This window comes from Osmerus mordax, chromosome 28, assembly GCF_038355195.1.
Source record: "Osmerus mordax isolate fOsmMor3 chromosome 28, fOsmMor3.pri, whole genome shotgun sequence".
NCBI classification, from domain to species: Eukaryota; Metazoa; Chordata; class Actinopteri; order Osmeriformes; family Osmeridae; genus Osmerus; species Osmerus mordax.
Genome location: NC_090077.1, coordinates 5,769,328 through 5,795,126, shown reverse-complemented (window position 1 = coordinate 5,795,126; position 25,799 = coordinate 5,769,328). Strand labels below are relative to the sequence as shown.

Genomic DNA, 25,799 nt, shown 5'->3' with positions numbered 1-25,799 from the left:
TAAATGTCAGATACACAAGAAGAAGACGAAGAAGGAGTCGCCCATCGTTACTTCAGAGAGAATCTTGTTGAGAGAATTCAAGATGGCAGTTTCAGGTGAGACTTGATCCCCGAGATAAACAACATCAAACTGTTTATTTGTGACGATTGAGAAAGTGTACACGGTCAACTGTTTAGTGCAATGTATTACTGTGCAAAATAGAATTCAGTTGCGTTTAAGTTGATGGGAACGAATGGTAGATGTGGCTAGCTGGCGCGGTAGGCTAGACTAGCTATTCCAATAGTAGCTAGCTAGCGTTAGCCAGTTAATCCCTTTCTGCTGTAAATCTAGTAAGTACTTGTTGAGTATAGCACGAAGAAACACCCGACAAAAATTAAGAAGCAAATAATAACAAAGCCTTGTCGATGCAGTAATGTCACTTAGGTAAAATGACACTAATAGTTACACTAAGCCTCATTCAGCAGGGGACCACTGTCAAACATGGCCTCCAAAATGTCGAAATGTCATATTGCTAGCCAAGCAGTCAAATCCTTCTATGCTAAGCTACGATTCCTATTGCTCTGTCAGTTAATTTTAGTGACTTGCGGCCACATGTGATGCCAAACAGTACATCAGCTCAGACCTATGTCGAATGAGAAACGAAGGTCTGTCGGATATATTGAAGTTAGCCAGCCTTTCAAGTACTAGATCAGCAGGTAGCTGTCAAATCAGAAGTCTAGCACACGGCACGATAAGAGTTCCAGATTGCACGCCACACTAACTAGCTGGTCTGATGTAGCTATTACTAAATGCCCATATAGTGGCAGCAATCTTATCCGTAGTTTGTCTGATTGCAAGGTTTTTCTTTATTTTGGCTGTGTTTGAGTCGCACACTCATACACCCTCACAAATTGTAATCATGATTGTATTGGGATTGTATTGGGAGCTGCAGTCGATCTGTAATCAGAGGCTTCATTTGTACATACCTTTTCTGTTCATCATCCCTATTTACATAGTAACAAAGTAACTTCACTTAAGTATTATGCAGTTCCAAGAAAAAGCAAATCTTTTAAGAAGAATAATTAGTCTGTCTGTCCAATCTATGGGCCTTATGCCAAATGTAATCTGTAGTGTCTGCACTATAATACAATTGTACCTATATCAGTCCTTCCTAAATTATCTGGAACTCAAAGGATGTTGCCGTGACCTCATTAATGCAGATATAAATACATACTGGAGTGGGTTGACAACACATCTAATCAAGTGTTGTCTCAGGTTCCAGGTAAAGGGCTCACTCCCTTGGTCTCCCCAGTGCATGAAGTTGTCCTGCAGTTGACGTGACTTAGTGCTGCTGCCTCCTGTTCTCCTACCTTCCCTGCCTTTCACCATGTCCTCCACCTCCTCCTCCTGCTCCTCCTCTGGAGAGACCAGCCCAGAGGATGTACCCCGAGGTGGGGGCACCATCAGAGTCTACCTCCCCAATAAGCAGAGGACAGTGGTAAGACAGGGAGATCGCCCAGGCAGTGGAGTGTGTTCAGTCGCTCATGTCTTTGCAGTGAAAATGTCTCAACAAGCTTGCCGTTTTTCACAACTTTCGAGCTGCCAACAGTTGGTGTTACATTTGCCAGCTGGTGCTTGCTTCTGGGTCTTATGAAATGTTCTTCCTTTGAGAAACCTTAGAAACGGTCTGCCTTGTATATTAGTATTCAAACAGATATGGTGTGTGGCATTCATGTAAAAAAATTACATTATATATATATCTATATATATATGCATATGCATATATATGCATATATATATGCATATGCATATATATATATGCATATATATATGCATATGCATATATATATGCATATATATATATGCATATATATATATATATATATATAAAATGCATATACCCTGGCATCACTTAGCCATAGGATAACCAGAATTGCTGAGCGTTTTCATGAAACGCATTGAAATGTTATACATTGTGTGCGAAAACAGGTGAATGTTCGCTCAGGACAGACGGTGTTTGACAGCCTGGACAAAGCTCTCAAAGTGAGGGGCCTCAGCCAGGACTGCTGCGCTGTATTTCGCCTCCTAGAGGGGTAAGTTTGTCAGTCCTCTCTCGCTCCACAGAGGAGCAGTCGTAGGGTGCACTCTAAAAGGACTGCAGCCCCTAGTGTACCCCAATATGTCTGGTGTTGTAGTCTCGGAATCCTCTTGGGAATGGTTTGAAAAGAGAAAATTCAGTGGGGAAAAAAATGTAGTGTTGTTTTTAACGTGTGTGTGAAGTGTTTGTCCTCTGTCCTCCCTCTCATGGTTCTTCCCGCCGTCCTCACAGGCGCAAGAGGCTGACGGAATGGAACACTGACATCACCCCGTTGGTGGGGGAGGAGCTCCTGGTGGAGGTGTTGGACGATGTCCCTCTCACCATGCACAACTTTGTAAGTTGGCGCTCTCTCGTGTCAGAACCTTGGGGTGGGGGATTAAAGATGGCCCGGGGCAGGTTTCAGGACGGTGAACCACAGGCTTTTGTCCTGACCGACATTCTCAGGAAATGTTTGGCGTTTTGTTTCGTGGCAATTCCGTGCCATTGTCCTTTTTTTTTTTTTTTTTTTTACATTTTATTGCAACCATCTAAATCTTGGTGTGCTTTGTAGATTTTGTGATACTGTGTGAAATAAACCTGCTCCAGGTCGACTCCAGTATCTGTATACTTCAGACCCACTGGCTGGGTTAAAAAATGAAAAAAAAGAAAAGGAAAAAGAAATATTTTGACTTGGTGTGTTGCCGAGGATTGTCTCATCATCCAGGCTCATCCCATGACATGTTTCCAGGTACGTAAAACCTTCTTCAAGCTGGCCTACTGCGACTTCTGCCACAAGTTCCTCTTCAACGGCTTCAGATGCCAGACGTGCGGCTACAAGTTCCACCAGCACTGCAGCAGCAAGGTGCCCACCGTGTGTGTGGACATGGACACCATGACCAAGCGGTGAGTCCTCCTCGGAAATGCAGGCTACGTCAACACGACCTCCTCCTCCTTCCCATCAGTGCAGTTTAGATACACCCCCCCCCGATGTCCGTGTCCTCGTTGTGCATCGCCACCTGTCCGCCCGTCACCTTTTATGTGTTTCATCTGTGTGCTGTATGTTCCTTGTGTCCAGGTGTGGGCCCAACCCCTGCACAGATGAGGGGTATCCTCAGATATCCATACTGTTGCCAGACAACTCCATATCCCAGAGTGACATAGCCTTAACCCCAGAGCCTCCTGGGTAAGCACTCGTTCACGGCAGATAAGATGAGGAGCGTAAGCAAAAGCTCCTCGAGTGATAGCGCGCGGAGGCTGCGAACGGGGGAGCAAGTTGGGTTGACGTTCGCCCCCCCCCCCCCCCCCCCCCCCGGGTGTTTTTTTTTTTGTTGCGTTTCCCGCAGGCTTAATCTGCTGTCCCCCACTTCGGCCTTCCGCTTCCCCCTCCCTGGCGCCGAGGGCCAGTCCCTGCAGAGGCATCGCTCCACCTCCACCCCCAACGTCCACATGGTCGGCAATGTGGGGCCGGCGGGCACCAGCATCATCGAGGTCAGCCCACAACCCCCAACGCCCCAGTGCGACGACACGCACGCGGCTGCGCCTTTGCGATCCAAGTGCGAATGTCGTCTTGTAACGCCTTTTTTTTTCTTTCTTTTCCTGTGTCTTTTTCTCTGCTCTCCGTAGGAAGCGCTAAAGCTCAACAGCACCATGGGTAGGAGTTCGCATTTAACTTTTCCACTTTGCCGCCACGATCCTGCAGTCCATCACGGCTGTATTGCCATTTTGTTTCATAAATGATCAACATTCTTTTTATCATCACCAGGTCCTGAGCCTTCACCCAAGCCCTCCACCAGCCCCCCCTCTTCCCTGGGCTCCCCAGGCAGAAGACCTCCTAAGTCCCCCTCGGAGCACAAGGAGCGCAAGCAGTCCTCCTCAGACGACAAGAAGAAAGTGGTATGTGCTCCCAAACCCCCCCTCGCCTCCCCCACTTCCCCTAATACTCGTGTGTCCCTGGAGGGCAGTGCTAAGTGTCCTGTATGTTCCAGCACCGTGGCTACAGAGACTCTAGTTACTACTGGGAGGTCCACTGGCGGGAGGTCAACATGCAGAAGAGGATAGGCGCCGGCTCCTTCGGGACTGTTTTCAAGGGCAAGTGGCACGGAGACGTGGCCATAAAGATCCTCAAAGTGACAGAGCCGACGCCTGAGCAACTGCAGGCTTTCAAAAACGAAATGCAAGTCCTGCGGTAAGCCCACTGTTGTTTTTTTGTTTTTTTTCTTCCTCTCTTCCCCCCCCCCCCCCCCCCCTTGACACAAAGGGGGGGCCCCCACGTTTGTGTCAATTCTATAAACGAGTGAGACGTAGGTGCTGAATCAACCGAGATTACAGTTGTGTGAAAGTGGTCGATCGCGACGTCAGTGCTCTGGGGGAGATTTTTTTTTTTTTGCATAAGAGGTGACTAATGCTCGCCTGTTATTGGATGTCGTCTCCCCCCCCACCCCCACTGTGCAGAAAGACACGCCATGTCAACATTCTGCTGTTTATGGGCTTCATGACTAAGCCCAACTTCGCCATAATCACCCAGTGGTGTGAGGGCAGCAGCCTGTACCGCCATCTGCACGTCAGCGAGACCAAGTTCGACACCATGCGCCGCATCGACGTCGCCAGGCAAACGGCGCAGGGCATGGAGTAAGACAGACTTCATGTCACTCTTTATACTGGTCTTCTGAATTCAAAGTTCACCGTTAAAATTATATATATCAATCTTGTGTATTTATTTACATTTAGATTTTTTTTTTACCAAATTTTGCTTTGCTTTTCCAAACATTTCTACAAATTGTGTTGACATTGATCATTGACAATCTATTGACTTTTTTTCAGCTATCTTCATGCCAAGAACATAATTCATAGAGACCTGAAATCCAACAGTATCCTTTTTTTATGCTGGGCATGTACTTTTCAGAGAGATTTAATTTGAAATGTATTAAGACACTGAATCTTGGCCTTGTGCAGTAAGGAACTGCATATTAGATGGCTCACGGAAAGCAGAACATCTCTTCAGACTTAGTGTAGACTTAGAGTAGACTTAAAGTAAACAGATCCGCCATAGTTGCTCTCACCACAAACAACTGCTCTTCGTCTGTCACCTGAAATGTGACTTCTTGGTTTACATCTATTGCAATGTCAAGCTACTGGGGGACCATAGGCAGGATAGGGGAACTCATATGAATGTAAAAAAAAAAACTCATAAAGTGACATTTTCATGCCATGGGACCTTTAAGAGAGCTCGGTTTCCATGCGTGCGTGTTGTCCATCCCTGTCGCCTTGTTCCTTAACACATTCCTTAGACATCTTCCTCCACGAAGGTTGGACCGTGAAGATCGGGGACTTTGGGCTGGCCACGGTCAAGTCTCGCTGGACCGGCTCACAGCAGGTAGAACAGCCCAGCGGGTCCATTCTCTGGATGGTGAGTCACTAGCCCCCAGAAATCATCTCATCAGCCCCGTTCAGGTTTTGCTTGACGGTTCTGCTGTTAAGTATGTCAAGTATGGCGACTTTACCACCATCAGTGTTTTCTGAAAGCACTGAGCTAGTCGTGTGTTTGCATCGCAGGCCCCCGAGGTGATCCGAATGCAGGATACCAACCCCTATACGTTCCAGTCAGACGTGTACGGATATGGGGTGGTGCTATTCGAGCTAATGTCAGGGACCCTGCCTTACACCAGCATCAACAACAGAGACCAGGTAAAGCCATTTTCAAGCCTTCCAAAGCAGCAGCAACAAGAAAAAATGAAAAAATATTTTCACTGACTTTCACCCACTCCTCTTCCTCCTTTTTCGTGCCAATCAGATCCTCTTCATGGTCGGGCGTGGCTACTTGTCCCCAGACCTCAGTAAGATGTACAGTACCTCCCCCAAGTCCATGAAGAGGCTCATCATTGACTGCCTGAAGTTCAAACGCGACGAGAGGCCTCTCTTCCCTCAGGTAAACCCAACACCAAACACCGCTCACCTGGCGGATCGTTCTGGAACCGTTGTGGGAAACCTTTCTTCTCCAAATTGCAGATTTGTATCATGGTTGAATTATTTGTCATATATATTGATTATTTTAATAATCAAGCAGTCGCCGCTTGGTGAAAAAATAATGTTTTTTGTCATTTAAATTTTATGTTTACTCGTAATATCTTTTGGGATTTTGACTTTTGTTGTTGTTAATGTGTCCCCAGATACTGGTAAGCATTGAGCAGGTCCAGGACCTGTTGCCAAAATTCGAGCGGAGTACCTCGGAGCCCTCGCTGCACAGGGCTGCCCACGCAGAGGACCTGAACCCACTCCTGTTCCACACCACCCGGATCATGCCCCTGTGAAGCCCCACCACGGGAGCCAAGAGCTGGTTGGCTGAGCGACCATCACCCGCCAATGCTGCAGCATTCTCACGGTGGAGACACACACAGAGAGGAAGCACTGACAGCAGTCCATTCCACCACACATTCCTCCCCCCCTATCCGCCCCCCTCATGCCCCTTTCGCCCCCTCCCCTGGGCAAAAGCTGGAGCATTGCCCAAGTCGGGTGGCGCCACTAGATGGAGCCCCATCGACGTGGTGCATCTGGCAGGCTGACTGAAGGCTGTCCCTGCAAATCAAGCGGCACTCCCTTCCCCCCTGCTGATATGCCCAGGCAGTTTGGTGTGTGGTCCGTGCCGGAGACCCATACATTCCTGTTAGGCGATGGATTTCTCAAGGCTGCTTTTGGGGTGGACACTTTTTTTGTAGTTTTTTTTTTTTTTTTTTTTTGTACCATCGGAATTTCATGGTGAGCTTTCAAGGAGCAGGAGAGACGAGATCGCTCTGAATCTGATGTAAAAAAAAAAAAAAAGTGGTTGTCCATATACCACTGAGCTTTTGTTAATTCATAGTTCCTTGCAGTCTTAGTATACATACGCATATATGTATGTGTGTATATACACACACACATTTAGTTAAATTGCTGCTATAAAACATTGATTGGTATGCCACGGAGACCAGCAGTATGGGACTCAAGCAACACCGCACAATTGTCTGAGCACAGTAACATTTCCAAAAGGCTTGCACTGTCTCCATTCGACACATCATTGAGTTACTACACGGCCACAAAAGCTGTAGTCTTAACAGCTACTGTAAGAGTATTCCTGAAAACGTGCTTACATTTAGCTTGATTTATACATTGCACCATGGAGCAGCTACTGATTGTTTTAAGGTGGTGTTAGGCCAACATTTCCTCACATATCATTTCCACTTTTCCTGTATTTCATAGACTTCTGCAGGCTTTTTTGAAGATCGTCTTGCAAGAATCATGTGTAACCTGCATACCCAGAGCATATGAGAGGGCAAGTCCTTACCCTCCAAGAGACATATTTTCCCAGACTCATTTCTCCATGTCATGTGGCCTGGTGTTGCAATCTCGTCTTATTAAAGTGTTTATTTTTTCTTCTTCACCATAGGGAATGTTCACAGCTCAGGTGAATGGCATTGTCTGGTGCAAAGAGCAGTTTCTGAATGGGTGTTCAATATTGATTTGTTTGCTAGCTCCGGCAAGTGGTTTAAAACGAGCTGCCTTAATGTAAGTACTGGCTTCTTTACTCGTTGTACCCTAATGGCAGTGGTGGAAGTGCAGAGTAATCGGTTTTTATTCCAAATCGTGGTGGTATGGATTATTGGCAATCGTGATATCCCCCCCCCCCAAAAAAAAAAACAACACCAGCTTTTCAATTGAAGATACTTAATGGAACGTTCAAATACAAGCCATGTTTTTCTTTGCTGTTTTCTTTGAACTGGTGTTAATACACACAGCTGTCGCTTAGGCTACAGCACAGGCCACTAGTAGCTGCTGAGCAATGCTTTCACTTATTGATGTCAGTGTACAGAAGATTTTTAGCGGTCACCTCAAATGAGGGATTTGGACAACCAGCCAGTTTATCAGAAGGATGGGAGTTTCTTGTTGGGTGTATGCGGTGGTTGTAGGCTAGTTCCTCTCAAACGCGCGTTAACGTTATTTATAAGATATTCGGTTGCTTATTTCACTGCTCCCTGGTGCAATGCAGAATGAATTCCTGTGTCGCTGAGGCTCATCAATGATCACTTTAGTTTTAGAGTCTTGCATTGGTCAAACTAACAGTAACTGTGATAGTAACCCAGAACGGGTATGCTTGGTGTTCTCTATGCTGTCAAATGGCTTGACGTTGGAGGGTGTGATTTGTCAATACTGTATTTGACGTGGTCAATTTAACAAGTGCAGAGCTTATCGGGGGGGGGGGGGGGGGGGGGGTATTGAACATTGCAGGACTGACAGCTTTTGTAAGAAGCAGATACAGGTTTTTAGGCCTAGATGTTTTCAAGTTTCAAATAAATAAGGGGAAGGGCTGGGTACCCTCCTCTGTTTTCTTATTCCAGTTATGTTGGTGTTTGTGGGTTGGGTAAGGATACGGATAGGGTTGTCCGGGGCTTTGGTGACACGATGGTTGGGGAAAGGCTACCTTTTTTTCCTATCTTATTTATTGATGTCATTGCAGATTGCGTGAATCTGCTGTTCTTGGATCTTTTGGGGTGGGTGAGATGTTTGTTTACTGACAGAGATCCCTCTTTGCAACATTTAAGTCATCGTTGTGGTTCTTTCCGATTTAGAATGTTCTTCAAGGCACGGTACTGTCTCAAACTACTTCTCCAAACTAGCTTATTTCTCAAACTCAAGTGTGGCTAAAAATGGCAACCTAAGCACAGTAGATGGATATCAAGCAATAAAGTGTCATATGAGCAATGCAAAGTGCAGAGAAAGACTAAATTAAATTTTCTTTCCAAGGGCATCTATCATTTTTTGTATCATGTAGATTACAGGAGAAATTGAGTAGGCCAATGGCTGAAACGTATCTCTCCAAATAAAATCTATTTTACAGACTTGTAGCAATAGAGCTAGCAAGGAGAGATGAATTTGTTTTCCAGTGCATGTAGAAGTATACATGATGCAAGCATAGTATCTAATTTGTCTGGTGGCATTGCTTTACCATAGTGTAACATCATGTATTCCCTGATTTCTCTTGACTGAGGGCTCAGATTATATCATGTCTTTTTCATTGAAGAGGTGAACACGAGAGTATCGGAGTGTGAGTTTAGTTGACTGCATGCCTTTCTCTTCCAAAGAGGACAGCGTTTCGTCTGTTGTCTGTTGAGAGGAGAGGCGGGGGACGGGGTAGGGGGTGCCACATTGACCAAAATTGAAAAGTAATATACGGACTTCCCTTAAAATCAAGTCTGCAATACGTGCATGATATCAGATAGAAGATACCACTTACTGTCTCAACAGAGTAATGGCAGGGGTCATTGGGGTGGGGACGGAAACCAGACAAACTCAACAGCTGTCTATTTTAAAGCAGAAATGAGAATGGGCGAGCTGTGTCAGTAGTTTTGCATATCTCTAGGTGAACTGCAATAATTGTGTGTGTATAGTTTGAGGTATCAGGGGTGTTCCGTTTGCAATAAGTGGTATATTCTGCTGTGTACAGTTACATTTTTTTTTATTATTACAAAACTGTACCTTGTTTCTATTTTTGTGTGATGGTTTGAAAAGAACAAAATTATTTTAAAATGTAAAAGAAATCTTTAGTATTTTTGTAGGTTTTTGTCTTAAAATATTGAGGATGCAGGATTTTATTCTTTAAATAAAACTGTGGAATACTTATGGAAATCCTGTTTATCTTCTACAAACAATACAAAATGTCCTCCGTTGATTTCACAACAACAGTGAGTTTTACACTCTTCAAAGATGCCCATAACTAGCCCCTTTTTAGTCTAAACGAAACTGGTTTAGTTCGACTTGTCTTAAAGAAGAAGTGGCCATGCCCTGAGTTTAGCAGGTTATGACCGAGCGACAGGAAACAGTGATGTTTGTTTTTACCATTGGTTTCTCTGTGGTATACAGTCAGCTATGATTAACAGAAAACAAATGGCAGATACACACAATCATGTAAATGACGCACTTGTTTAATTTGTTTCAACATTTTGGTCTTAAGGGCAAGCAATAAAGCATTACATGAAAAGAATAAGATGATATTTACAATCGTGGTCCGTATAATTTAGCTCTGATCACACAACAAAAAACACGTAAATGTAAAAGGAAAAAACGATTTGATAGTAAATAATCTCTATAATTGTCCTCAAGTTCTTTGATTTCACAACCATGAATCATTGAGAAGCTTCCAAGCATTTATTTTTGATTACTGTATATGTTCACACCACCTGTTTTATAACACAAACATTAATATCTTATCTATATTCTTATAAACCTTAAACTTGTTTGTTAAAGGCTTATTCTAGGTGTGTATTTGTATTAACAAAGACTTGAGAATATTACAGATGGGGGGGGGGTGTTGTTAGTGGAATAGTTGCTTCATAATTTGTATCCGAGTCCAGATCGGCTGATGTGACAGAATAGAGTCATTGAGAAGCACATCCCCAGCACCTGCCAACACAGACAGATGTCAAGCTTTTATAGGTGTAGGTGTAGGTGTTAGAATAGTACTAATAAATGGAAACAATGGTCATACCTCAATAACACAGAGCACTATCACGCCAATCCCGACACTTAGAAAGTTATCCTCAAACCAGACCTTCAGTTTAGTGTAACAACCCTGTCATCAAGGACAGAATGAGTCATGATTTATCTTGGTTTGAGCCTATGCACTATGCATAGCCTATGCATGTATGCACTATGCATAGGCTATGCTAACCCCACCCACTGGCTTACATAGAAGAGATGTGACATCAGTAACATACCTCTTCCCGCAATGTGATACAAGGGGTTACCGGTGTTGAACAGCAAGAAGCTGGTATTTTGTCCACCCAGTCAGAGGCATTGTAGATTCCACAGCAATTTAACTATATAATATATATATATGTGAAAAGTTATGGCGAGGAGATACACTTTTTGTTTAATATGTATGAAGCATGGGAATAATAATTGCCACTCACCGTTATTTGAATAAAATCCCAGTCATCTTCTGAGTTGGTAGAATTTCCACTTTTGTCAGATTTCATAGACTTCTGCAGGCTTCTTTGAAGATCGTCTTGCAAGAATTTGTCAATCTAAACATATAAACTCAAAAGGCTTATATAACAATTTGCTGATGGACAAATAATAGCCTGTCCATAGCATGTATCAGTGTATCTTAAAGGTACACTCTTGACAATGAATTGATATCCATGGACCAATACAATATAGCACATTTGACTTCAGATCTGCCTCATCATCACTGTAAATCTTTGCTCATGTTCCTACCTCTCTCTCATGAACCAGCATAACACAGGCTGCAGCCAGCTCCACCACCATCAAGAGAAACAGCAGGCTGAAAAACTGAAACGAGGAGAAAAAACAGAGCATCCAAAAAGTATTTACTTTGAAGCATCAGTCATGCTTGTGTTGATGTTAGTGACTTGTATTTAGAAGTGGGATTGAATCGTGTCGTGGTATCACTCACAGTGATGAGGAGACAGCGGTTCTCTTTCAGGGCACCGAGGAACCCCAGGAAGGACACACATGTGATGATGATGCCAATGATGAAGAGAATGTTGGCCAGGTTCAAAGAAGCCAAGGAAGGAACGAGGGAGGACATCTTGGAGTTCATCATCATATACAGTCCGAAGCCAAACACAGCTGTTCCACACATCTGTCACAAATATGAAACAGACATCAGGAAATATCATGATTGTGAAATGAAAGTACAATGAAAGTGTCATACTCCAATTGAGTAAGTACCTCATCTCTGTGGAATATGTTTAAAATAATCAAACAAGATTAAACGGATGGTTTGATGTTTCGCATACTTACAAAGAACAGGAAGTTGACCAAACACATGGTGTATTTCAAACACTTGAGGCAAGTTTGAGCCATTTTCAAAAGTATATATTAAACCTATGGAAGTAAGAAAGCATCGTTCAGAGATACATATCAAAGTGTTTAGCTGTTTGACACTTCCTAGGTATTTACTTGAAGAGAAATTGAGATACCGAGAACATCAGATTCTAACTTCCTCTCTTCCCTTCACACAAAATGCATCGTGTTTTCCTGTCTCTCGTGAGGGTAACAAATGTCAAATCAAGAGGAAGTGAATGTTCTGTAACATATGATTTTCTTTCACACTGCTTTACATGTACCGAAACAACCAGGCACCACATTTATAACACAAACCAAACCATGTATCACAAAAACCAATTAGGTTATCACAATTAGTAAAATGTGTCAAAATAAATAGTATAGCAACCAAAGTCATAGTTTTCAAATATATGGGTGGGGTTTTCATCTGTGTCACTGCCTACACAGATCAACTACAATATTAAATGTAAATTAACCTACTATTTATTACATGGCCAAAATGTTACAGTATGCTAATCATTTTAATTTATTACTGATAGTTAGAAATAAATAATAGAACAGTATCACACCTTCACTGTTTTATAACTTTGATAGAACCAGCCTCAAAAAATTATTCTTACCTTGTCAGCTGAAATTGTTTTCTCCTTTAAAAAAGAAAGATCTTAATTTATAAAGTGTGCCGCAATGTTCCTAATTTTACTGCCTGTACTTGTTACTTGCCTATTCTGCTCTGTTATCAAGGTGCTATGGTGTGTGAAAAGGCAGTGTTGACCAAGTGTTCTACTTCCTTATTTTTATGAACAGCAATACATGTATGACTGACAAAGAGTAAGGGGGTTTCTCAAAAGGCACAGCTGGGGAGAAAACAATGACATTAATTCAAATAATATTAGAGGGGATTATTGAACTATGATCATTCTTTTTCTTTTTTTTTACAAATAGAAAATGTACTTCCTCTGTTTCAAAAATAGAAAGAATTTAGAAAGAACCACATTTTTTATTCCTATATATTTTTTTATGTTTTTTATACATATGTTTTAGATAAACACAAAGCTATGTACGTTGATATTATACAATTTAAATTATGTATCCAATCCAATTCGAGACACATGAGAAGCATTTTAATTAAGTACTCTGGGTACTTAATTGTCCAATTGTCTCTTTTCACTGGTAACCAAGACGATTTTTGCTGAGGTAGCAGAAGAGAGGGATGCTGAAACACATACAAATGAACTGCAAAAAAACAAAACAGGCATGTTTTAGAGTCAGGTATCAGCCATATCAAACAATGTACTCAACACATGAAGCCATAGGCAGCTACTTTTAAAAGCCACCAAACGAAACAACATCAAACTCGCACAGTTTAGAAGAAAGGAGCCGGGAACGTTTTAGTAAATCTTAATACATACAAATATCTACAGAACTGCAAATACTATACCCACATGCAAAAATACCACATAAATCGATGTGTACCTGTATAATGAACAGAGAGACGACCCCAGCACCAGTGCTTTGAAAATCTGTTGCAAACCAGTTCCTCAGCTTTGCATGACAGCCCTGGAACAGATTTTGTTTGTGCAATTTATTAATTAAATGAACTTGATTTTGATTTCTTGTTGGCCTATTTTGATTTGATTCTGTGTAGCAGCACTCCGCACGGAAGGATGCCATATAAGAGATCCAACATGGTTAATCATAAAGCTAGAGACAAAGTCTCGATGTGCCAAAGGGCTTTGTGGGGGATTATTAATGGAAGTGCAGACTAAACCATCCTGCCATGTCTATAATATGGTATTGCCTTTAAATATACGAAGACATTATAATATTACGGTACTAAGACAGATGAGGGCCTACCTCTGGCCAGTTGGGTTGAGGGAGGATGTTGCAGGGGTTTCTGGTACAGCATGACACAGGTATGCTTCCCTCCCAGTCTGCTTCTCCATGGACCCCACAGCACTTAAACTGAACAGAGCACAACACAGCAGCTGCTTTTAACGAGCTCAGGCGTTCAATGGTTCGCATCTGACCAACCAAAGAATGTCATCCTAGGATTACATATATATATACACTGTATATTTCTTTTTAGGTGGTAGTTGCAGTAAATACTCACAGTGTGCTGGACTGCGTCAAACTCATTTTTCATGGCCAGATTCACGTCTGGGGAGGAATGCTTGTAAATCTCCAGACTTTTCATCAGGTCTTTCTCAAAGAAAGTATCTATCTGTGAAGGACAAATGCTCAAGGTTGATATTACAAATGTAATACATTCATTTTTCATTCAGCCGATGGTTTTAATCAATGAACCAAATTTTTTGGCGGGGGTATGTGTCATCCCTTTGTTGTGACCTACCTCTCTGCTGTACACCAAAAAGACACATGCCATAGCCAGCTCCACCAGCATCAGAATGAACAGAAGGATGAAAAACTGCAATCATAACATCAAAAAGAAGAATTACCCAAGGCAACACACTATGTTCCATGACTGTTTCTCAACCTTGGTGAGAGGATAGAAAACGAGTAAACAAAAGGTAGTTAGAATACCGTGTTGAAGTGGGTGCAAACTTACAGTTAAAAGCATGCAGCGATTTTCCTTCAGGGCACCTAGGAACCCGAGGTAGCACACACAGGTGACGATGGTGCCACTGACCACCAGGGTGTTGGCAGGTTGGATGGGCAAGAATGAGGTGATCAGGGAGCTGAACTTGGAGTGCATCATCTGGTACTCCCCAAACGCCACTACAAATGCGCCGCACAGCTAGACCACAATAGAGCACAGAAGCAACATCACGGCCTAATACTTGCATCCCCTCTGCAGGATGTTAAATATATTACACACAGCACACATTTATCATCTTATTATTACTACAATATTACTATTTTACCATATAACCTACATACCCAGCATAGGAAGTTAAGGAAAATCATCATGGTTTTCCAGAAGTTTACCCAGGAACGATTCATTCTTTTTCGGTTTGGATATCCGTCAGCAAAGTATGAAATAACCTGCTGATAATACTTTAGCTTTAAATCCAATTCAATAATATATATTTTTTTTTAACTCCTATCACCTTCTAACACATCTTCGAGAGTAGAGTAAAGGAAAGTGGCCATAATAATCCAGAGCTAAAGGTGGTATAAGTGTTTACCAGACAACTGTGTTTGGTATGAAAACATTGAGCATGGTGCCACCAAGACCAATGCAGTTCTACTTATCTAAAGGGATCGGCTCATACGAACATTGCTCTATTTAATTCCAAAGTATCAGATATTTACTTCATATATTTAATTTGTGAGGTCAAATTTAAGTACCGTGCATTTTAGTCTATTTCAGTTTAATCAGGTGAGATCAAATCAAAAAGGGCATTTGATGGATGAGGAAATGAACTGAACTTTAAACTGTTTTAAAATACACTCTTAGTAACTGGAATAAAAAATGTAGACCTACCTTTGATGAAACTATCCACTGGTCAACCGAGTTGCATCAGTTGAAGTGGTAGATACAGTATCCAGCTAACGTCTGTTGCTTGTTCCTCTAGCTTTATGACTGAAAGGTGAGGGCTGGAGGTGGCAGAAGAGGGAGGGTTGGAGGAGGCGGTATACAGTGTTCTTTTTCCAGCACATTCCACCATCCAGGCCTCAGAAGAGGACATTTAAATGTGTATAAAGAATGAATTACTCTTACCCGTACACCTGTACTAATACATACAGTTCCAAAGGGTTTAAGGTGACAAGGACATCAAAGCACTAAAAAGCTGGATTGAGTGGAGGTCGAACCATTATTCTAATAGTTTGTACCAATGCAAATAACCTTTCCATATACTGTGCTAATTGTGTGGCACCAAGAACCACTCTTACTGTTCTAAGTACTAAATCTGTGTTGCCTTGACCAGGCCAGAATTGTAAAAACTATATATAAATTCCTCATTAAGATCATACAAAGGTTTATTCAAAAAGGGATTGACACAGTAACACACCAGTGCTCATTCTCATTAAAGACTAACAAAAGAACATCCAGCTATAGATTTAAAACAAGCTTTGATGAAACCCTATAAGCGTTCACATTTTCATCACCCCCCGATCATACTTCTTTAAATAATCACGCATTTGTGTCACAACAAGATGGCTCAGGACAGGACACAATAAATTACCCTCTCAAACCACAGAAATCCCCATCATACTGTCCAGTGATGAGCTATTAAAAGGGACAACATTGAAGTAAACATTTTGGATGTGGCAATACGCGAGGTCTCTTCCATAAAATCAGGACCAACGCATTTTGGGTAAGGCAACGGCAAATGAGTGTCCGGAGAAGATCTATACAGCGTCGAGACGGCAAACGGTATCCAATGCACTTGAAACTTTACACCACCTTCAGTGAGCCTGGGCATCAGACACTGGAGACCCTATGCTTTTCTTTTCACAAAATTACATACAAAGACGATGAAAAACAATGAATACTTTCACAGCAAAAAAAACTACTGATTCAATTGGCAAAACTAATGGATTGACAAGAGTGAATTATAAAAGGCATTACATTAATTAATTAGAATAAATATGCTCATCCTTCACTGGTAAGATAACAGCTTTACAACAAACTTTCTGCAGGATTACATTAGCGGTATGCTCCGCATTACAACTGACGGGGAAAACAACTAAAGTTTACATAATTGAAATTAGTTTTGTTCATCTCCAATGTATAGATCTAACAGAGAACTAAGGTAGACATTAATAACTGAGTGGTACATTCAAATGGGAGACAATGAAAATATAGTTTCACAAAGACAAGGTTCCTCAAACCATCACTACAAGTTAGGGTATACCTAGTTTAGGTCCTGAACTAGGCACTTAATACACATAACTCATTACCCATTGGACACATGATACTGGGCACATCATATCAGTGCAATTGGAAAGCATAACACAAAACAGATCAGAAACAATTTACATAAAGAGAACAGAGCACTTTTGTTACAGCCATTATGTTCACTGTCTAAATGTTGATACGGCCACTCAGTCCTAGTTTGCAGCTAATAGGTCTTTCTCTTTAGTATAGCAGTATGAGATGACCTTTAACACTGAGGCGAAAATAACTGGTTGAGATGATTATGGAAATTTACAATGAACGGGTTCACTTTCCAGTACTTTCTGCTGTGTTGTCCAGGTTTTTGAGGTCAGTTTTCTCAATCGAAGTATCGAAGCGAGGGGGTTTTGTTTGGTAAAGCTACGTCAGGAAAAGTGATCGGCGCACTGTATGTTGATTTAAAAAAAAGAAGAAGAAAAAAAGGTGTGGATTCTCAAACTCCCTCTAATCCTCAAGTGCTCGATCGGGTCTCAGTAGAATCGCTTGCGGCTGTTCTCCTTCCAGCGTCCGTACACGACGACAGCGACCACGCCCAGGACGAAGAGCCCGAGGATGGAAAAGATAATGGTGAAGAAGAGTTGGACTCCGCTCATTCCCTCCTCCTGCACCTCCACTGAAAGACAAGCGCACAGAAACGTCAACGGAGCGACCTTGGAGCCGCCGCTTGCACAAAGGGCCGCGTGTCGAAATCTGACGGGTGGATTTGCTTTCGAGGACTAATCGGAAGGACAACGGCGTCGCTGTTGTGCTGCACCTTTGAACTGCCCCATGTTGTCCACGCTGGGGACGGTGACCTCCTCCTCCTGCTCTTCCTCCAGAGATCGCTCCACGGTCAGCTGGTACAGCTTCATGGAGATGAGATCATGGTTGTCTGGAAACACAGTAACAACGAGTGTCCGTACAAAACCACATCCACCAATCAGAATACCCATTAAAAGGGTTTGCTACCAGTATCAGCATGGTCAGTAGTTATTTATGACTAGTTACAATGATATATGTGATCAAACAGTCCAACGCTGAAGAAGATTCTACCACCTGAAATGTTTGTTCAACCTTTATATTATTGGGAGCACATGGTTGTATGACAGTTTATATCCATGCAGATAGTGAACCCACATCGACTTGGTAACCATGGAAAGCACCGTAAGTGGTTGTACCTGAGAGGTCACCAGTTACAGAGGAGGCTCCAAAAAAGTATCCTTGAGGCAGCCGAACACCTGACACATCAAAACAGTCCTTCCACTCGCGGTTGCCATCTATGTCCAGCATTACCTGCAGAACGGGAGATGGAACGGAGTATGTATCATACTTTGCGTGCGTCTGCGCCAGAATCATTGCTCTATATGGCTCTGGTCTGTGCAAAGCAGGGAAACCGGAAGGTGTGTGTGTGTGTGAGAGAGCTCTCACAGTCAGCCTGTTTTTGGAGTATCTGACGAGGAGGAAGGTCTCGTGGTTGACGTTGCGCACCAGGGCGGTGCATCCACCGACCTCGGTGGGCAACCCATCGCGATCGTGGTCGTAGGCTAGAGTCCCGTTCCCCACCATCGCTGACACGTATGGGAACACTCGCTGTGGGCAGGCGGGCGGGAGGGAGATGGAACAGAACAGAAGTATAACCGTGTTATGGAGGGAACGGAACCGTACGGGAATTTGAACCTCAGGATAACAGGAATGTCTGGGGCAAAGGCATTCAATTGCACTTTGGTTCCAGGTTTCATGCAGCGAATGGCGATTAGCGATTCCCTATGAAACTTCTACCAAACACCACAGACACGTTTTGAATGTGGATTGACGGACTCAAACTGAATGGAGTGTGGGTGGAGGTAGATAGGGGACAGTTCATGGAGTGATGGGGTTGGGTGGTTAATTTAACATAGCTACCTGAGTTGCAGGATTTTGCTTCTTCTGCATCTCCCAGTTGGTAGTGAAGAAATACAGGGTGAACTTGTGATCATTGGTAGGGAATGGATAGATGTGTGTGCAGTAACAGTAACCACGGTCATCATTCGAGTGTGGGGGACTGTGTAGGGTGTGAAGAATAGGAAAATCACCTCATGGTTCTTGTTTTCATTGGGGTAAGTGTCCAGAAATACCCCAATGCCCGTGAACAGGTTGATGTTCCCAAACACCGGACCTGCACAAAATGTAATCTGTGATGAGTTTTTCATGAAAACCACTGATATGAAAGCAAGACAGTAGCGTCATAATTGGTGTCCTTGATTTTGTTTTAACTGTGAGAGGGACCCTCGAGGGACATGGCAGACTTGGTACCTATTTGCATGCGTTCTTTGGTGAACCATAAAGCCATTCCATCTCCATGGAGATTCTTCTTCCCCTGACCGTGAATCTTGAAGTGCACCTGGAGCTCCCAGTCTCGCAAGTAACAGGGCTAGATGCACAGTCACAAGATACACACACATGCGCACACCCATGCACACAAACAAAACCGAGATGATAGGCTGTTAGTGGTGTGAAACCAGGGTCTGGGGTGATGTGACATTCTGAAGCATTGTAGACCGAGTTACCAGTGTTCTGGAGCACTGAAACAGGATTCAAGTCATGGGGTTAATCTGCTTGTGTTTTAGGTTGTAGTTCAAAACTCACAATGCGGCTCCACACAGCTCCTTGCCTGCTCTGTAAGTCGGGGGTCAGACGAACAGTCTCGGTAGTGATCATTGCAGTACCCATTAGATCCCAATGAGAAGAACTGGAGGAGCCCAGCCCTGGAATTACAAATTAGAAATAATTCACTTGGAAAAGTCGACATATAATGTGACCTAGGGTTCCTTGTCCAACAGCCTAATTTCAAGATATGTTTATGATTAACTCTCAAATATTTGTAATTACATGGTATGCCGCTTCCGCGTACGCCATTGCGCAATCAAATGCCGTAAGTGGTGTCACTTGTCACTTGAGTTCTGCTAACTGCCTGAGGCTGCCCAACCAAACTGTTTTACACAATATTTTAAAGTCCTAATTCAAAAACCTCACTGTTACTGTATCGTATAATACACTTTCAATATTGTCAACCGAAACAATAGCAGAACAGTCTAATGTCTAATGTGATTACAACAACTAACATTAGCTAGCTCACTAGCTAGGTTAATAGCTACAGTACCTTGATATGGCTTTGTCAGCGAGTACTCCCTCTTTAAAAAGTCATCCATCTCGTATCCGTTGTCTGCCAACGATGAGTGCATCAAAAAACACATAACAACGAACATACAAGTTAATTCATTAATGTTTCGGAAATTAAACATTGAATATAATTTCCGAAGACTACTCATTCGAGACAGAATATACTTTTCCATGGTGGCAGCCATATTGACTAATGATTCTACGACCGCCCATATTTTCTATTGGCTTGCCGATTTAAAGGTACATTCATGTCCCAACATACCCATACTATTACGTAAGTGTACAAAATAAAGAGTGGTAAATCCAAACACATAACCTGCCTGCCAAATCGCACTATTTTTACTTTTAGTAGCCTAGGTAGCCTACTGCAGTTGCAAGTACAAGTATGTACTGTTGCATGATGAAGTATGCATGCAATTAGGACATAGGCTACTTTAGGCCAACAGTCTCAGAAGTCCTAAACTTTCATTTTGTCTCCTGGAGACCATCCAAGTCCAGAAGAAATGTGAGAAGAAATAAAAAGAATTCAATAAGCAACACTTACTACAGCTGTTGCCTCTACATGGAGCTGCTCTTGATGGTTAAGGACAAACACACATAGCCATTAGGGGTGGGGGAAAAATCGATTTGCATTTGAATCGCGATAGTCTTCTAGCGATTGATATCGAATGTCAAAAATCGTTATTTTGGGTTTTTCCTTTTTATAACAATGACTTTACTAAACTGCAAGAAAAACAATACATTTCAAGGTTTTGATGCAGTGGGATTTTTTTCTTCAACACTTAACTGCCTATCACAGTCAAATAGAAACAAGTAACACTAATCAGCAAACTGGAATCAAATGTAAGTTAGCTCTATATTGAATAGAAATTTGATTAAATCTCGAAAAAATCATGCATCTAAAAAATCGTGAAGCGATTTTTAATCGAATCGTGACCCCAAGAATTGATTTGAATCGAATCGTGAGGTACCAAAATATTCCCACCCCTAGTAGCCATGGAGTGAAAGTGGTGGTTTTGAAGTAAGTGATTAGGTATCTTCACAATGTCTAATGTGTTTGGTAAAATGGTACAATGCCAGCTAGCATCAGCCACAGAGAACAGAGATCCATGGTTATCACAAGAGTGACAGTAAGTGGAGAAAAGTTAGCATACATTTCTGAGAACCCGATAAGGTCCATGTCAGTTATTTGTCAGTGGAGAGCTTTGCATAGAGAACTCCTGCAAAACATTTTAAGCATTTTGTTGGACATAACTGGAGATTAGTTGGTTAAATTTCTTTATTCTCTTTACCACATACATTCAACACTTTAATCTTGAATGTATGTGTGTTCCACAATCCTTGCATTGAATAATCATTGTTGATCAATTGATTTTAAAGTGGTCTTCAAAGAAATAAAACATAAAAACGGAAAAGTTAACTTCTTCAACTCTGACTTTTCTTTCTGATTTGTGTGCTTGCCTATCCCCACTGTTTCTTAAAAAGTGGATAGTAGGTGCGATTAACGAGGTGAACTATTGACAGCTAATTGGCGCCACTAGGCTTTCCCTCAGCATCCTGGGAGGAATCACACTAATGCAGTTTACTTCCAGTTTATGGCTCCCTAGAGATGCTTCTTTAAGAAACAAATAGACAGAGAGAGGAAGTGAGAGAACAAAATGGAGGTGTTAATATAGCCGCGGATCAGATGTTTTGGATCCAGCATTGTATTTCATTCATTAGTATTATGACTATGTGTCCCATGAGGACAATATTGTTAATGCAGAATTTCAGTTTACAGCTGAAATGTGAAACATCCCAGCCAGTCTGCCACATCTTCTGACACCCACACAGCACCATATGTGTTTTCTATATAATTCTAGTTCCAGACAGGCTACACACTGAGTCTGGTTGTCATAAAGGACAGACACACTATATTGTGCAATGTTTAGGTCCCCTCTCAGCTCTTTGAGTAAAGCAGGATTGCAGAGTATGCTGTTTACTGACTGCTCCTACTGTGTTAGTCTTCCACTTAATCCATATTGGTAATGTAAGGAGATATTATAGTGTTTTGCGGCTCCAGTCCCAGGCATACTCCATTTACAGTGATCTGATGAAGGTAGCACCTGTTCACATTGAATGAGTTGGATGGGATTTGATATTGTGATGTCTAGAGAGGCAAGACAGTTGTCGAAAACGTGACTTATTTTTATTTTGCTATGTAAAAATCGCTGTGGTAAAATGCATGAAAAATAAATGAAAAGGCAGTGATTTCATGTCGTTCAGAAACACTCAAGCAACACTTTTGGTCCAGGGAGTCAACTTGTTTATGTCCTGTTGTCCCTGTAGACTGCATTTAAGTTAGTCACAGTGACTGGATATGGACCCACACTCCTTTCATCGGTCCGTGACAACTGTCATGACCACATGGGAAACAGTACTGGGCCGTGCGAAGCATTAAAACTTTATGTTACTGTCCTGCTCTTATTTTGAAAGTGCCTTGCTTTCCTTATACCTCAGCATCCGATCGGATTCAGTTAATATACAAGGATTGACACTAACTGGCAAATATTACCGTCTTTAGTTCTGCCATTCTCCTCTTTTGCATCAGCCTTTCATTTTCAATAGCCATGTTTTTCCTCCATCAGATTTATGTTGAATGTGTTTTATTATCATTGCACAATGAAAATGTATACGTTTGGCATTCATTCAGACATTTTGCAGTCACGTGTAGGACATGCATTAACAATAGACGGGGATAGAGTTCATCTGGCGTTTACACTGTACAATAGAGCCACATCCACTGTCTATGTACCTGAGAATGATTAGATAATGAAGAGGCCTTAATGCTTTCTCTGGCAGGACAAGCTTCCTACAATCCATAGCCACTTATCCCAGCAATAGCTGTCCTCTTTATCTTCTTAAAGACGGCAGACATTAAGAACAGGCAAACACCTCTGGACATAAATATTCACACTATTCAAATCAACAGCCCCGAGAGAATATTGTCAGGCCGTTCAACGGGATGACAGATGGTTGGCCTTGTGTGTCAGGTGGCCTTTAATGTGCTTCTTCATTCTCAGTTGTTTGTGCTGACAAAAAGAAAGGCACATCTTCTTAATTGAAGAGCTCATTTCCTAACTACACTCTATTAGGGATGTGTTACGCAGGCACTTAAGTCAATATTTCACTGCCACAGTGACCTCATAAATGCTATTGGTAAGCACTCAATCAGTTAGAGTGTAAAATGGAAACCTGAAAAGTGAAATGCAACCTATTTGAACTGCTTTTATTGCCATTTTCCCAGGTTGACTCCCTGATGTTTAATGTAAACATTTGTTCTGGAGAATCCAGCATTATCCAAGTTAGATGCACACCCTTTAATTGAATTAAAAGGAACCGTTTTGAGCTTTAGCTAATTTGTAACCCTACAAAAAAACTCATGCTCCCCCAAAAAAGATGTGTATTGACTTCTCTCTACAGTGAAAAGCTACTTTTGAAAATTGCCACATGGCTGCCAGACTCAGTAAATTCCAAAGGGCTGCCGGTACACTTCAGGCTAGAAACTCAGATAATGAAAGTCAGGAAATGTAAATGGAATGGATTGTTACAGTTCGAAAAACAATTACATTTCAGAGATGTCCCTTTTTTCCTCTTAACACATATTGTTAAGACAAGTAAACGAATATTTGAATGTTCCAGATAGTTTCTTGAGATTATATACATTCTGTTCATACTATATGCAACTATACTATATTTACTATAGTTGCTTTAAAGATACTTTAGGTTAATTAACAGCTTGAGCAGTTAAAAAATGTGCACCAACTTTAATGGTCAGAATTGAGAACAATGGTCACATACATCGTGGACTGCTTTCTCAAAAAACGTCTTTCCTGTCTGTAGAAAAAACAGGACAACTGTCTGTCCTGTCTGTAGAAAAAACAGGACAACTGTCTGTCCTGTCTGTAGGAAAACAGGACAACTGTCTGTCCTGTCTGTAGGAAAACAGGACAAATGTCTATCCTGTCTGTAGGAAACAGGACCACTGTCTGTCCTGTCTGTAGGAAACAGGACAACTGTCTATTCTGTATGTAGAACAACAGGACACCTGTCTATCCTGTGTGTAGAAAAACGGGAAAACTGTCTGTCCTGTCTGTAGAACAACAGGACAACTGTCTATCCTGTCTGTAGAACAACAGGACAACTGTCTATCCTGTGTGTAGAAAAACAGGACCACTGTCTGTCCTGTCTGTAGAACAACAGGACAACTGTCTGTCCTGTCTGTAGGAAACACAGGACAACTGTCTATCCTGTCTGTAGAAAAACAGGACACCTGTCTATCCTGTCTGTAGGAAAACAGGTCAACTGTCTGTCCTGTCTGTAGAAAAACAGGACAACTGTCTGTCCTGTCTGTAGGAAAACAGGACAACTGTCTATCCTGTCTGTAGGAAACAGGACCACTGTCTGTCCTGTCTGTAGGAAACAGGACAACTGTCTATCCTGTCTGTAGAACAACAGGACAACTGTCTGTCCTGTCTGTAGGAAACACAGGACAACTGTCTGTCCTGTCTGTAGAAAAACAGGACAACTGTCTATCCTGTCGGTAGAACAACAGGACAACTGTCTGTCCTGTCTATAGGAAAACAGGACAACTGTCTGTCCTGTCTGTAGAAAAACAGGACAACTGTCTATCCTGTCTGTAGGAAACACATGAGATACATGCAAACACAAATTCACACACAAACATATATACTGTATATCCCCATCATCAATGTGCAGATGGAGACACTGTTTCACAGGTACAATTCCCTTTAACGTCTAGTCTTTAATCTGTCACCCACCTCTCAATAAGCTAATAGTTCTAATGTGTGAAAATTGATTTCTAGAGACCCGCTGTCTCCTTCCTCAGTGCTTTTTCATTCACTTTCTTCTCCCACTTGGCTTTAAAAAAGATTTATTGACTTGTTTTTATTGATAAACTGAAATCAATTTTGCTTGGCAATAAACATTTGTTTTGTGTTAAGTTTGTGCCGCAAGGAAACAGTTCTTGCTGAATTCCCAAGCTTTTTTAAGGGCAAACCGGTTTTGACTTTCATAGAGTTCATAATTTCACTCTTTGTCAGCTTCAGAACTTACAACATTAGACTCTGAAGTCTAGCTAAATGACATGTTAGACATACATTGACCTCTCTGTCCATTGAGAGCACTAGATATGATCTGTAAATGGCCAGAGAGAAACAGCTGTGTCAAGATGTGGTTGCTGGTACGAACCCCTGGGGATTTAAACCAAAACCCAGCTGTTAATTTATTGCTTTTACTCTGACGCTCAAAAAGGCAACTGTATAATGAAATACAAAACAACCCTTTTGTCGAAGAACGTCCCTTCAGTACCGCACATTACGCATGAACGACAATGTTTCTTCGTTATGGGCATGGGCTTTAAATAAAAAAGTATTCCTTCTAATAGATTCCCCACAAATATGTCCCCTCAAAAGCAAAAGAGTGTTGTTTTCATACTGTAAATATTAGAGTGTTTGGTTGCATGCAGAAGGTTTTAACATATTGTGGACTGGGCACCAGAGAATGCCTAATGGTCCTAGCATCCTAATGGCCTGTGCTGAGTATAGCTTTCAGGATTCTGTGACAGTCCCATGAGTGGTATGGAATATCCAGGGAAATCTCTGTTCACAGAGATTTTTTGTGCATTAATTTCAGTGTACTGTAAATAGCACACTATGCTCTACTGGTTGCTTTTAAGCCAAATCCCTAAGATTTCTTGTCAAATTCCATCCCAAGGTATGCATTACCACACTCATCTACTCAAATCTACAAATGCTAGCACAAAGAGTAAATTACTGTTGCTAATTTCACGTCATGGTCAAGAGGAGGATTGAAATCAATTTGGAATTATTTCTCCCCACGTTA

At 42.0% G+C, this 25,799-nt stretch overlaps 4 protein-coding genes across 6 annotated transcripts; 1 reads left to right on the top strand and 3 right to left on the bottom strand.

Annotated features, from left to right (window-relative positions):
- Positions 1 to 63: 63 nt before the first annotated feature.
- On the top strand, positions 64 to 9,704 carry araf (A-Raf proto-oncogene, serine/threonine kinase). The gene is made up of 16 exons (XM_067230903.1): positions 64 to 95; positions 1,255 to 1,477; positions 1,969 to 2,072; positions 2,309 to 2,411; positions 2,805 to 2,959; positions 3,132 to 3,239; positions 3,400 to 3,544; positions 3,680 to 3,707; positions 3,819 to 3,949; positions 4,042 to 4,241; positions 4,508 to 4,684; positions 4,877 to 4,923; positions 5,344 to 5,462; positions 5,609 to 5,740; positions 5,847 to 5,981; positions 6,223 to 9,704. Exons 2-16 carry the CDS (start codon positions 1,367 to 1,369, stop codon positions 6,361 to 6,363), a joined length of 1,836 nt encoding a protein of 611 aa, XP_067087004.1. The 5' UTR covers positions 64 to 95; positions 1,255 to 1,366; the 3' UTR covers positions 6,364 to 9,704.
- A 288-nt stretch (positions 9,705 to 9,992) lies between these two features.
- LOC136937784 (leukocyte surface antigen CD53-like) lies at positions 9,993 to 12,670 on the bottom strand. Its single transcript, XM_067230904.1, has 8 exons — positions 12,517 to 12,670; positions 11,852 to 11,935; positions 11,502 to 11,690; positions 11,303 to 11,377; positions 10,996 to 11,109; positions 10,801 to 10,902; positions 10,572 to 10,655; positions 9,993 to 10,486 (listed from the first exon to the last, which is right to left on the bottom strand). Exons 2-8 carry the CDS (start codon positions 11,912 to 11,914, stop codon positions 10,415 to 10,417), a joined length of 699 nt encoding a protein of 232 aa, XP_067087005.1. The 5' UTR covers positions 11,915 to 11,935; positions 12,517 to 12,670; the 3' UTR covers positions 9,993 to 10,414.
- A 258-nt stretch (positions 12,671 to 12,928) lies between these two features.
- Positions 12,929 to 15,427, bottom strand: LOC136937786 (leukocyte surface antigen CD53-like). Of its 2 annotated transcripts, XM_067230905.1 has the most exons (8): positions 15,342 to 15,416; positions 14,795 to 14,899; positions 14,463 to 14,651; positions 14,247 to 14,321; positions 14,007 to 14,117; positions 13,751 to 13,858; positions 13,370 to 13,453; positions 12,929 to 13,129 (listed from the first exon to the last, which is right to left on the bottom strand). In XM_067230905.1, exons 2-8 carry the CDS (start codon positions 14,855 to 14,857, stop codon positions 13,061 to 13,063), a joined length of 699 nt encoding a protein of 232 aa, XP_067087006.1. In that variant the 5' UTR covers positions 14,858 to 14,899; positions 15,342 to 15,416; the 3' UTR covers positions 12,929 to 13,060. The 2 variants fall into 2 exon arrangements, with proteins under 2 accessions (XP_067087006.1, XP_067087007.1); XM_067230906.1 differs by lacking the exon at positions 14,795 to 14,899 and having other exon boundaries at positions 15,342 to 15,427.
- A 1,309-nt stretch (positions 15,428 to 16,736) lies between these two features.
- On the bottom strand, positions 16,737 to 20,080 carry lman2lb (lectin, mannose-binding 2-like b). 2 transcript variants are annotated; one of them, XM_067231540.1, is made up of 9 exons: positions 19,876 to 20,066; positions 19,362 to 19,480; positions 19,029 to 19,146; positions 18,809 to 18,891; positions 18,639 to 18,662; positions 18,165 to 18,326; positions 17,915 to 18,029; positions 17,512 to 17,628; positions 16,737 to 17,370 (listed from the first exon to the last, which is right to left on the bottom strand). In XM_067231540.1, exons 1-9 carry the CDS (start codon positions 20,042 to 20,044, stop codon positions 17,228 to 17,230), a joined length of 1,050 nt encoding a protein of 349 aa, XP_067087641.1. In that variant the 5' UTR covers positions 20,045 to 20,066; the 3' UTR covers positions 16,737 to 17,227. The 2 variants fall into 2 exon arrangements, with proteins under 2 accessions (XP_067087641.1, XP_067087640.1); XM_067231539.1 differs by lacking the exon at positions 18,639 to 18,662 and having other exon boundaries at positions 19,876 to 20,080.
- Positions 20,081 to 25,799: the final 5,719 nt, after the last annotated feature.